Raw genomic sequence first — 13,214 nt, forward strand, 5'->3', positions numbered from 1 at the left:
GGGAGCAAAGTCCTTAAAGGAATTGGGTCAGGTGACCCTGCGGGCCCACGGAGTGCACCACGTGTAACAGTGTACCTGGTTAGCCCACCTTTAGGAATCCTTACGCCAAACGGTGCAAATGACAAGGGAAATTTAACATTTGAAGCCCAGACATTCTTTTGAGCTCGAGATTCCAAACCAGAAGAGTGACATCCTCGTTTGGTGGCCCAGCCCCGCGATAAAAGCCTGCTTACAGAGCCCTGCTGTACACATTGGCGTTTGGGGGAAAGTGGAATTTCTCGTCCCTGCTATGCGAATAGGAAAAAAAAAAAAAAATGCTTCCCGGTAAAAGTTTCAGCTGCTGTCAAAGGCTGGCAGGGCTTTTCGGGAGCCGTACTCAGCATTTCCACCCGCGTCCTCTGTCTGAGCCATGTTTGAACTAAGCCCGGGTTTTCCTGTCGATTGCGCAGAGCCCCCAGACCCTCCCGAAATTGAGATCAAAGACGTGAAAGCTCGCACAATCACCCTCAGGTGGACCATGGGGTTTGACGGCAACAGCCCCATCACGGGCTACGATATTGAGTGCAAAAATAAATCAGGTAAGCTCTTTATTCCCTCCAGCTTTACTTCCACTTCAAAAGGCCTGTTACTCTCTCCTTTGTTATTCATGATCACCTGTAAGAATAAACCTGGACTCCACGGAAACTCCGAGGGGGCTCCTTTTACCCGTTTGTCTCTCTTCTCGCACAAAGGACTCCACATTTCCTTTCTGGGGTGCGGTCCGTGTGCAGGGGCCCATCTCTGCCTCAGGGCCCCCTCCTTTCTCTCCGGGCCCCGGGCTTGCTCCCTGCCCGCCACCCTGCCGGCAAGGGGGCAGCTACCGACAGCACCTGGCCACTGGCCACTGATGTCCTCTTTCCTGCCCCCCCTTGCTGTCCTCACGTGCCATTTTTCCCTGTGGCTGCTCGCTACGGGGACTCCGTCCAGAGCCTGGGCTCCAGCTGTGCTTGGAGTCCGTGGGCCGAGTCTGTGCAGAGGCAGGAGAGCTGCTCCTGGCGGAGACGGGCACTGACCCCGCAGGGGACGTCCTGGAAGGACCGCAGGGACAGGCCCGCGTTCGGCCAGGTCGGCAGAGGGGCCACGAGTAAAACAGACCCAGTGTCAGGACCGTGACAGGTGTGTCCGTTTATCCCCTTAAAGGGATCACGAATGCCAGGGTCACTTGGAACTTTACGATCCACCAGGCCGAGGGGAGAACACCTACTTCACTGTGGCCTCTGGCGGGAAGTTTTCCTGCCTCTCATAAGAGGAATCAGAGCCTCGCCAGCATGTGTAGGGTCAACAAGTTCCTCGCAGACCACGCATAGCCTTCTTGTTTCCTTTCCGGCCACCAGACTTTAGGTGACACTGTCCGTGACCTGCACAGTATCTTTTGAGCTGAGACCCTGGTGACAGCCAAAGCTCGGGGCAGCTGGAGGCAGGTCGCGAGTGAGGAATGCTTCAGGACGAGTGAGCAAGGGGCAGGACGAGAGGGTGGCAGGAGCTGGAAAGGACGGCTGAGGGTGGAGTGTCCCCGAAGCAACGCGTGAACGCTAAGAACCCCCAAGAATGGGGATTTTAGAAACAGCACTTGAGACTTGAAGTGCGCAGCTGGGTGGGGAAACGCACGCTACAGCAGCTTGTGACCCAGAGTCCCAACAGAGGCCTGGCAGTGAGCCATGCATGCACAGGGCCCAGAGGGGGGGGGGGGTGGGCTTGGGGAGAGGCCCTCCATGGCTGCCTGGGGCACTGTCATCAGCGCAGGCTGGAGGCGGGGGCACAGTGACGGCGAGCAGGCTGGAGATGGTGCTGGCCCAAACAGGGCTCTTTCAGGAACTAGGAGAAACGGGTTTCCAGGGCCAAAGGGAAGCAAGGAGGCCCTGCCTTTGTTCTAAGGACCTAGGTCAGGCAGGAGCCCAGGGATCCCAAGGTCCGCCATGCCCATCTTGAAGGAAAGGAAACACTCCTTAGTGAAGCCAGCATGTGCCTAGCAGAGAGTGGCCCCGAAACTGATGGTAACAGTGAGCTCTCCAGAGAAACGCACACGCACATCATGGGGACAGTCCACAGAGTCCTGGGCGGGGGAGGGATGGCCCCGCCAGCCTCTGGCCGAGCACTGACTGCGGGACCCCGGGCTTCTGTGCTCTTGGCGTGGGTCCCCAGGTGGGCTCCCAGGACAGCAGGGTCTGTGCCTTGGTGCCGGTGTCCAGGTGCCGGTGATGGTCCAGTGGTTGCACAACCTGTCCTGGCTCCACCGCTGGCCCTGTCTCTACCTGGCCGTGTGCCTTCACTCGTCCCCTGCCCTCAACATTCCCCTCTGTGACATGGGACTCCACAACCTCTCCCTGTGATGAGTCCTTCAAAGGTCACAGGCTGTCCTCCGGCTGGAGAACCCCCTCTTCCCTGGACCACACAGTTCCCATGCCTACCCCCACCTGCTCCTTAGACCCCACTCCTCACATCACCTCTGCAAGGACGCATTTCTGGCCTCCCGCTCGCGTGCTCCTAGAGCATGATCTCCTTTCTTTCCTGGCTGGGCTGTGGTGGGCAGCTTGTTTGTGTTTTCTGTTCCCACGTTTATCAACATTTCCTTTTATCGCATCTGGATGTCGAGTCAAGTTAGAAAAGCTGTTCTCTACAGCCGGGCTATAAAACGATCCCCCTTGCTTCCTTTGTGTATGGTTTCTTTCTCTTGCTCTTTAAAATTGAGATCTCTGATCCATTTGGAGTTGATTCCTGGGTATGCTGGGAGATTTGGCTCTACTTTGACCTTTTCCCAGATGGGAATCCTCCTGCCCCAACATGATTTACTAAAAAGCCCACCTTTCCCCAGTGGTTTCAGATGTCACTTGTATCGCCCCCTGGCTTTCCACGTGCACCTGTGTCTCTTTCTGGACTTTCTAGTCAATGCCACCGTTTTGTCCATCTCTGCCTCGGCACTAGACTGCGGTGGTCACGCAGGCTTTGTGGTTCAACTTCTGGTGGCCCTGGTTCACCCTTACGATTTTTCCTTTCAGTGTCTTATTAGCTTTCTACACACGGAGCCATCGCATCAACCTGTCTAGCTCCATAAAAATATTTTTGGCATTGCTGCTGGGATTGCATCAGATTTGTTAATGACCTTAGGGAGGACCGACACTTTTATGACGCGGTCGTGGGTTGCGTTTTACCCACCGAGAAGTTCTAAGCCCTGCTACCACAAATGCCACCTTCCGTGGGATGAGGGCCATTGCAAGTGTGACTTGCTGGTGGGTGTGCCATGTTCACTGGGCTGGAAGTCCCCGTGCCACTAGATTGAGTTTCCCCCAACCCGTTTCCCCAACACCTAGCACAGCACCCAGCATGCTGTGGGCACCCAATGCGTATTTGGTGAATACTCTTTAAAGACGGGAGCTGCTTTAAAACACCTGCCCCTGTGTCTGGCAGATGGCAAACCTCTATTAAATAGCAGCTTTCGCTCTTACTCTAGCGTGCACCCAGTGCTTATGAATCGAATGCCTCCAAAACCGTCGGTGTCCCCCATTTAAGAGTCCTCAGTGCGCCCCCCAGCGCTCCCCATAAGTTCCCGGAAGGCAGGAACTCTGGGATCGTGTGCCCCTAGGTCCCGACATCTAGCATGGTGCCCGTCATGTTGGGGGCACTCAGTGAATACTGGTGGCACTTAATTTACCTGCGACCCAAATCTAAGAATCCTCTCCACGGCATTTCCAGATTACAAACTGATCGGGCTCTACATCATGCAGGTAGGAGAGCTCCTTCTCTGTGATGTGGCTGCAGTCAGTTTCCATCCATCCGTCATACTCTCAGCCACACACAGGACCAGCCTGGTGGGTGGCTGAGATGTTCACGCAGCCCTGGAGCGCGGTGAACCCAGTTTGAGGTAGAATGCGTCCCAGGAGAGTCACTGGGGAGGAACCCGGACTCCATGACCTCAGATTTCCAGGAGGGGCCTCCAGACCGTCCACCTCTTTCAGTGCGAAAGGCCTGGACAGAAGATCTGCGTTGGCAGCTGGCAGTAACTGTACCCACTGCTGTAAAAAAGCATGTTGGTCTGGGCTTTTCTCGTATTTGTTGCCTCCACATTAGATTTTGGGTGTATGAAAGGGACAACCATAATTTAAGATGGTTAATTTAAGCCTGCGTACATAGAAAACTGGTTCTTCAAATCACAGCTTAAATGTCACTTCCTCCAGGAAGCCTTCCCTGACCACCCATTTTGTAATGTGCTCCTTTGTCTACTCATAGAGCATCCTAAACGCCTTGGAACATTTGGTCGGCTTCTGACTGCTTCTTAGTACCTGGATCCTCTACTGGGAAGATATTTAAGATCCGTCTCCCCTGCTGGGAAGTTGTCCCTCCGAGGGCTCTCTTGACCCCCTGGGGGACCCCTGCAATCCCCCTGCAGCCCTGTGCTACAAGCCTGCATCCCCCACAGCGAGCATCATACATAGGAGACTTGTAGTAAACATTTGTTAGCGTGTTGATTCTCATTCTCTGTTTTAAGCACTGAAATCACACCCAAAAGGCACTTTCCTCTACTCTTTGTTAATTTACGTATGGCTGTACTTTGTGTTCTTAACAGAGCGGGTCCCTGCAAGCCGTCATTCCATCTGTGCTTGGACAGTCCCAGCAGTGGGAACTCACTAGCCCCAAGGAAGCACCATTCTGCCTTGGCCCAGCCACGACTGTCAGAATTCTCACATTTCTTGCACCAACACAGACCTTCCTGAGTCTGGTGGCCCTCTTCCCACCCCTGAAACCTTTGGTCAAATGCTATCCCTTCCAGGATTTGAAGACAGATGACTCTCTTGGTTTTCTGTTTAGCAGGAAAAAGAAAATATCCCAAGTCCCCTTACTGGTGTCTCTTGCGACACCGTCCCGACCATCTCAGTCTGGCCATGCCAGTGTCATCGAGTTCTCTTCATGTAGTTCGACCAGTTCCACTGGCTGCTTTGTCTTCCACGTTACTTGGTTCCTAATGACCACTTCTCCTCCGGATGGACACAAAGAAGCCCTTCGCCAAACAATTCCAGCATCTCGCTCTGTGTGTGCCACCAGCTCAGCAGCTCACTCCCTTCCCCTCTTTGGAAGGTAGGCTGCCTCGAGCCCACGTCCCCTCTTCTGGCACCCATCTCCTCCTCCACCGTGCCCCACAGATTGCCCAGCGGGCCCCAGTGCCTTGGCATGCTCTCTTGTCCCAGAATGGAACCACCCAGCCCCCAGGAAGCACAAACTCTCTTATGCAGGTAGGTGCCGTCTTCCAGAACCTTCTTCTTTCTCAGCCTCCCTTCTCCCTCTCACCCCAAGAACATTCTCCTCCATGGAGCAGACAGAGCAAAAGAGGCTTTCCCTATGTGCTACGTCTCCCTTCTATTAACTAATGCAGTGGAACTGGTCCTTCTCTGAGCTGCCTCTAAATTTTTAAGCATTTAGTGTCATTTTGTCTGCAGAAAAGCCCTTCTGGTCACCGTCATGCCTCCTGGTCTTTGGCCTCTAACAACAAACACTTCTTTAGATCAAGGTCACCCTTCTTAGGTTTGTCCTTGGTGATCTGCTGACGCCCTGACTTAGGGTGTTGGACCCCCAAGTGGGGCTCCCCAGCGAGCACCCCTAATCGCGTACAAGCACTCTGGTCCCTGTGGGCTCCCTCAGTCCTTTCCCACAGGGATTGCTTGGAGTTTCAGAGGCAGGAATATGACTGTGAACTTCTCCATCTCTCTGGGGCAGGTCAGGGAACCCTGCCCACTGTTTCCAAGAACGCTTCTGACATGCCCTGTCTAAACCATCGTGCACAGCCCTCCGGACCCTTGTTCTACATGTCCATAGGCACTACATTCATTCTTGGCCAGAGTCCCCTCTCTTGCACTTGGCCAAACTCCTCGTCAGTCAGCCAAGTCACACACTTGTCAGAAAGCCTGCATCTGAACATAAGAGATGTTCAGCACGTGTCTGGAAGATTGAAACCCCATCTCATTAGGTGTCCTGCAGAGAATATGTGGAGGTGATATGCTACAGGAAAATGACCTGGAGCTGCAAGGTAACACAGGTGAGGTCAAAGCCCGGCCCCAGCTCAGAGCGGCCGTGTCAATGGCCTGAGTTTCTGGACCTTCACGATGAAAATAAAAATCCTTACCTCACCAGGATGTTGTAATAATTCAGCCAAATAAATGACTCCAAACTCTAGCCATGCATCAGAATGACCCAGAGAGAGGCTTTTTATTTTCATTTATTTTAATTTTTCTTAATGTTTATTTCTGAGAGAGAGTCAGAGCGCAAGCAGGGGAGGGGCAGAGAGAGAAGGAGACACAGAATCCGAAGCAGGCTCCAGGCTCTGAGCTGTCAGCACAGAGCCCGACGCGGGGCTCGAACTCACAGTCCACGAGATTGTGACCTGAGCCGGAGTCGGATGCTTAACAGAATTAACCACCCAGGCGCCCCAGAGAGAGGCTTTTTAAAAGTACACGTTCCTGGGCACCATTACCCGGTGATTCTGATTCAGTAGGTCTGAAAGGGCCATTGTCAGAAAGCTCCAGGGTGTTTCCACTGTGCCCACACATTCGGGGACTGCAGGAGTCACGTTTGTAAATTGCCCCGCACGGTGCTGGGTGACCAGGTCCTACTCGACAAACACGAGTTCCCTGTGCCGCTGGTTGGTTCTCTGGCTGCCGCCTTGACCCGCCGCACGAACCCATCGTCTGCCCTTCTCGGGGAGGCTGACCTCCAAGACTGCAACACAGACTTTCTTCCCTCTGACCTCCCCTCGGCTTCACCCAGTGCCAGGCACAGAGAATGAGCAGACAAGGATCCTGGCAGCCGCTGCGTTCTGTGTATGCAGCTTCTGTCGGGCTCCTCTTCTGAGGTTCCAGCCCTGTCTGGAGTCCGACCACACTGTCCCATCCCTTGGCCCTCCCGACGCAGAGGGAGCAGCTCCACACTCTTGCTAGATGCTGGGGGTGTGAGCAACCTCTGCAAGCTCCTGCAGCCCAGCCCACACCTTGGTAAATGGTCCCTCGTGAACGATCTTCCAACGTGACTTATAAACCCTCCTTACACTGCGTTCGTTCTCTGCATCCGGACAGCACCGTCCCCTTCCTCCGCTGGGCAGGGAGACCCGTGATAAATTCCCCTGACAATTTCATTCCTTGCCTCTTCCCGTCCGTGCCCTTAACCAGTCAGTACTCTCCATTCATGCCTGCATCCCAGGCCTCTCAGATTCCCCAGCCTGAATTTCTGTTGGTGACATACCCCTAAGTTTCTGTATTTTGTCCGTGGTACACCCTTCCTAGTTGTATTTGCATTTCAGTGTGCATTTCCATCCTCCCAAGTGCCAGGATCGCTCTGTGGTTGTTTGTAACGCCCAGGGTTACATTCTCCAGCACACTCTGCTAATAATCCACGTCCTGCCTGTCCGCATGTCGGCGTCTGAGATCAGAAGCCGCATTTCCAAGCCCTGTCCTGACTCTTTTCTCCTGGGTAGTCACCCCCTTGTTTTTATTCCTCCTTTGATGCTGTATCATTTGCCAGAGGGTGTCTGGCGGATTGAACTACGCTTTCTTCTCCTTCTCCACTCGGTTACTTTCAAATCTTCCGGGATAAAACATTCTTTCTCATCTTCTTGACCTTCAGCTCAAAATCCACCCTGTGTTGTTTTGAGCCTTATTCTAATAATCATGATCGTTGACGTCATCCTTTTTTCTGCGAAAGAGTAAGAACTGTAAGAAAGAAGCTAAAAACACCTTCTGCTTCCGGCCCATGACCCCCGGCCTTGGCCACGACCCCACGGACTACTCATGAATTGATTGGCAGGAGGAGGAGGTGGTCAGCGGGTGTCACTATGCCTCTTCGGGCTCTCGGCCACCTCCCAGACACGTCCTGGCAATTCCAGAAACCTCCACATGGCCCTGGGCAGAGCCATCAACCACCACAAGTATCTGCTTCCTCCCAGGGCTGGTTAGCCACTTTCTCTGCACCTTCTAGTGCCTGGGGGTTCCTCTCTTGTTCCAGAAGGCTTGGCTTTCTCCTTGCAGGACAAGGCTCGTGTCTACGTGTCAGGCCACTGGTACTTAATCCCCTCACTTCCGGCTCCTCTGTTGAAACCCACTCTTCCCTTCCACCATTGGAATTTTTGTACCATCTTCTTCTACGTCCGAGTTCTTCTATCTTCAGTCTTCTTGACTCAAGTGACAGTTTCCCTTTTAGGTGCAATGGATATTCATTGTGCTGTGTTCTCTGATAAGATACAGCATTCCAAGGCCACCTTGAAGAAACCTATTTTGGTACGAGGTCCAGAAGACCTCTTAACATTCACGGCTACCTTTAGGCAGACCAGCCCTCTAAACGTCCGTGCTCATCATTAACATGGAAGGGGGAAACGAACCCGGGGCTCGGAGGTCTGTGTGTGTGCCATTTATGTATCTATCTGTTAAATATGCATTTAATCGTGGCTTGTCTGCTGTGCATCAGGCACTGTGCAAACACTGGGGACACGGCATTGAACACGGCGAGCATGGTCTCTGCTGTCACGGAGCTCAGAATCCAGCAGGGAATGCAGAATCTCAGTGAGGTTCCTGCAAGTGAACGTCACCCTAGGGGGCCCCGGGGGCTGTGGGAGTACATAAGCGTCATCTCTGTCTTCCACCTTCTGTCTTTTTTCTCCCACAACTGATCCCATCTCTTGATCCCTCACCCCCCACCCTTAACAACCGCCCAAATGTTTTCTGAAATAAGAATTGTTTGTTCCTTATTGGTTGAAGCCTACATATCAGCAGGTACAAACTGTCACCTCTCCAATGCTCCCTCTTCACATGGGGCATGGGTTCTTGTTAATATTACTGTGGTTGAAAAAGAATCCCTACAATAAATTCTTTGAAAGTAAACGTTGACGCTGGAGACTGAGATTCGTGTTTATGGAGGTATTTCACATTCACCCCTCTGCTTCTGGAGAAGGAAGGATCTGATATGGCTAGAGGTCTTTCTGCTCTTCAAATGCCTTTTAGAACCAGGGATTTGGCGGGGGGGGGGGGGGGGGGGGCGGGAGGCAGTGCCTGAACCGTAATCCCCTTTGCTGTTCTGTACAATGAGTGCCTTGCTATGGCTGTTTACCGCCTCACTGACATGTGCTTTTACCGCGTGTACTGTCCTCCTTCATATCCACCGGGACACGGGTGGGGTTGCCTCAGAGGTCCTCCCGGACTCAGCCACCCACGGCCCTTGTCCCCGTCAGCGTGGGTAACGAGAGTATGATGTCCCCCTCTGGTGGCCAGCCCGCTGGAACACGCTGGGAGCATTGCTTTGAGAATTCACTTAGCGTTGTTAACTTTTCTTTCTTCCCTTCCTCCTTCCTTTCTGTGTGTGTGTGTGTGTGTGTGTGTGTGTTTAATTCCTACTTGTGGACTGTCAAAGGCAGAGAAAAAAAACTCACGTCTCTATCTCTTCTTTTTTGAAAAACAAAACCCAAAAGACTCCTGGGATTCCGCTCAGAGAACCAAAGATGTTTCCCCTCAGCTGAACTCGGCCACCATCATTGATATCCACCCTTCCTCCACCTACAGCATCCGCATGTATGCCAAGAACCGGATTGGCAAGAGCGAGCCCAGCAACGAGCTCTCCATCACCGCGGACGAGGCAGGTGCGTGTGCCCGGGCGAGGCCCACACCCCAGAGCCCCCCCAGCCGGCCCTCACGGCCCAGGCAGCTAACAAGGAACCAGGCCTTTGCCTGCGTCCGGCCTTTGAAGGGTTCCCTCCGTGGCGCCAGGCCCTGTGAGAGGCGCGGGCAGTACCTTGCCTCCTGCTTTGAAGGCGCTGCTCTTCAAATAAGCCTTCGTTCAGGGTTCTCGTATCCAAGAATTAAAAGGCAAACCTAGAAGACTAACAATCTGGTGATATTTAAAGAGCTGCACGACCACTTTTACGATTGTTTACACTTGACTTGGACAATTGTAAAAGCTGCCAGTTTTACACTTCCTTGGTTTGGATGCGTGGAGCCCAGGCTGACGGGAGAGCCTTGAGTGTACGTCTTGCCCAAGGCCCTAAGCAGCCCAGGTGTGAGAGGATGGCTCCAGTAGAAAATGGCAAGAAAACTCTGTGCGTGAGGAGGTGGGGGGACAGTGGTAGGAGATATTTTGTTGGCTAGAAATGTCAATATTTCTATAGCACACTTTACTGTTCTTTTTCCTATTACAAAGAATTTCATAGTCAGTGTTGAAAATTAAGAGGCGAGGGGCTCTTGGGTGGCTCAGGCGGTTAAGCGGCCGACTTCGGCTCAGGTCATCGTCTCGAGATTTGCGGGTTCGAGCCCCACGTCGGGCTCTGTGCTGCCAGCTCAGAGCCTGGAGCCTGCCTCCGATTCTGTGTCTCCCCCTCTCTCTGCCCCTCCCATACTCATGCCCTGTCTCTCTCTGTCTCTTAATAATAAATAAATGTCAAAAAAAACTTTTAAAAAGGAAATTAAGAGGCTAGAGATCAGCATTTTGTAGAAGGTAAAACCGCTTCCGTAATCCCACCACCTAGAGCTACTAGTGAACATGGCGACACCACCTCGTAAATCAGTCATCTCACACACACACACACACACACACACACACACACACGTGTGCACGCTCCCCCACATGCATGGCTACCGGGGGGTGAATTAACCAGTTTGTAGAGGACTGAGAAAGCTGACTGTCAACCCACCTCCTGGCAGGAGAGGGGGAAGGAAAACTAAGGAATCAAGGCCAGGTTCATCTCTTGGGAGGAAGAGTGTCCAGCCCCAAACCTAGCTTTTCTTTCTCTGCTTGAAATCGGAGATAATCAGCTACTACCCACCACTGCCATAAAGTTGGAAACTTAGTCTCAGATCCCTTCTTCATCACCAGGGTTAAGAGGATCATCCCCAAATGAGTGAGAGTCCACAGGAGATCTGTTTCAGCTTTCACCGGGGGAATTAGGGCTGTTCTTGACTTTCTTCCTTCCACGCACTTCTCTTTGGCCCTCATTAGCGGCCTTCCGGAAGGACATCACTCTTGTATACCCTTAAGTACTCGTCTGCGATTCCTAATGATACCTTCCACCATCTACTTAACAAATCGTATCTTATTAGATCTTATATAGATCTTATTAGATAATAAGATAGATCTTATTATTAGTAATAAGAAATTTTCCATTTCTTATTACTGCAAACACCACTGTGATGAACATCCTTTCTGGTATATCTTTTGACATTTAAGGCTATTTTTTTAGGTGAAATTCCAGGAAGTAAGGTTGCCGGCTCAAAAAAAAAAAAATGCAAACATGTATTCTTCTGATTACGTCAATACCGTCTTCTGTCAATACTGGGTTGGAATGGACAGCTCTTCCCGAACTAGAGATGCGCACTTTTTCTCAACCCAGGAACACATCAGTTCTTGAAAACCGTTTTTAAGGGCAGGCAATAGGATAGCTTTATGCTTGAGGGTCCGGGACTGAGCCATTTCTATTACTTAGAAACTTGGTGTGATTGCTCATCTGCAAAACAGATGTAATGATGGCTTTCTCCTCCTGCCCCCAACCGTGTGGGTCATTGGGGGGAAAAGGCAGGCTGTGAAAGCACTCTTAGGTCTCAAACAAGTGAGAAATGCGCATCAACACGCTCCTGCAGAAATAGAATTTTATTTAAATATTTCAACAACCCACTAACTTCCTGGAATGTCATCACGTTGTATATTTAGGGAAGACACACTGTCCCCAAAATGTAATCTTTGACGCGCTGTGCAAGCTTCTCCTTCCTTCCTAACGCTGCCCCGTCTTGACAGCCGTCTCAAGAAAACCGTATTTTCCCCTGGTGCATTTTGGGGCTGCCTTCCCGATCGCCGTTATGCATCCTGCTCCTTTTCTCTGGCTCTGCGTGGCCTCTGCTGCAGCTGGCCGTTGCCATGGCAGCGCGTCCCTCCGGGCTGGGCGGTCAGGCGAACAGCCGCTCCGGTCACCGGCCTGCAGTGCAGATTCCCAGCATCTCTGCAGACGCTCAGATGCAGAAGCCACCTCCTTGGCTTCCAGGGCGGCCTCTTGGATTTTGCCTGCCGCTGGCTGCCGTCGGCTGCTCCTTCCCGCCAGGCTCGCTTATTTACTCTTCAGATGGGCGAAGGGAAGATGCAAGGAGAGGAGCAGGTGGAACAGAGTGAAGCTTCAAAACTGAACTTGGCTTTGTCTGGGCGCATAGGTTTTGTGGCTGGAATTTTAAAAAGTAGATTTTCTCAAGGGAGCCTGGGCGGTTCCGTCGGTGGAGCGTCCACCTTCCGCTCAGGTCACGATCTCGCGGTTCGCGAGCCGGAGCTCCACGTCAGGCTCGCTGCCGTCCGCGCAGAGCTGCTTCAGATCCTCTGTCCCCCGCTCTCTCTGCCCCACCCCTGTCTGCATGCTGTCTCTCTCAAAAATAGATTAAAAAAAAAACATTTAAAAAATAAAGGAAGAAACAAAGCGGGTTTTCTCACACGCGAACTCACGTAGGAAGAAAGGCAGCCGTCCTGACCAAAGACGCCCTCGTCAGAATTGCCTGCGGTGGCCGCAGGTCGCTGCGGCTTCCCAGCAGGGATACCCAAAGGCTCATCTTCTAGGAGATACTGTCATCTCCAGATGACCATCTTTCGGGGCCACTTGCCCCTCAAAACAAAAGAGGCCGCCTCTCAGGCAGTAAGAATCCTCAGATGGAAACTTCCGGAATCTGTAGACCCACTCATTTTTGTGGTGAGGCATTGCCCAAGTCTGAGGTACCGGGGGACATCGGTCAGTACCCACCTGGGTGGGGACATGAGTCGGGGAGGTGGTTAGTTAGGTCCGGGTCTCCCCACACCCCCTGTACTTGGAAGCTACACTCGGCTTCCTCTGGCCCTTTCCTGCCCCCCACCCGCCATTCTCTGCATGTGTGCTGAGTCCTCTGTCTGGAAGGGCAACCAAGTTCCCGTCTCCCTGGATGACATCAGGGCTCCTCCCCAGCACAAGTAGGAATCCTTCTGGCAATTGCCTTTGAGGCATATCATCATTTCTCCATGGAGCTCAGTGTCCCGGATGATGCCGTGACCCCCCTCATCATCAGGGGCTACACGCTGCTCAGGTCTCATTCTTCATGCGTGGCTGGCACAAGGCCAGCCTTTCATGGAATTCCATACCTTTCATGGAATTCTGATGTGGGAGGAATATTCATGAAGATGCCTCACAGGATTGTGTTAGAGTGGGTATA

General features: G+C 52.5%; 1 protein-coding gene across 2 annotated transcripts in view; it reads left to right on the forward strand.

The window, feature by feature from the left end:
• DSCAM (DS cell adhesion molecule) overlaps nucleotides 1-13,214 on the forward strand; it is a 706,002-nt gene that overhangs the window by 624,720 nt on the left and 68,068 nt on the right. Inside the window, exons 14-15 of one of the 2 annotated variants that reach the window (XM_045036594.1) lie at nucleotides 450-578; nucleotides 9,479-9,646. In XM_045036594.1, the coding sequence (XP_044892529.1) occupies nucleotides 450-578; nucleotides 9,479-9,646 (297 nt within the window). The remainder of the gene's footprint in view (nucleotides 1-449; nucleotides 579-9,478; nucleotides 9,647-13,214) is intronic. The other variant, XM_045036595.1, reaches the window with a different exon arrangement.

The sequence above is a fragment of the Felis catus genome, chromosome C2, assembly GCF_018350175.1.
Source record: "Felis catus isolate Fca126 chromosome C2, F.catus_Fca126_mat1.0, whole genome shotgun sequence".
NCBI lineage: Eukaryota > Metazoa > Chordata > Mammalia > Carnivora > Felidae > Felis > Felis catus.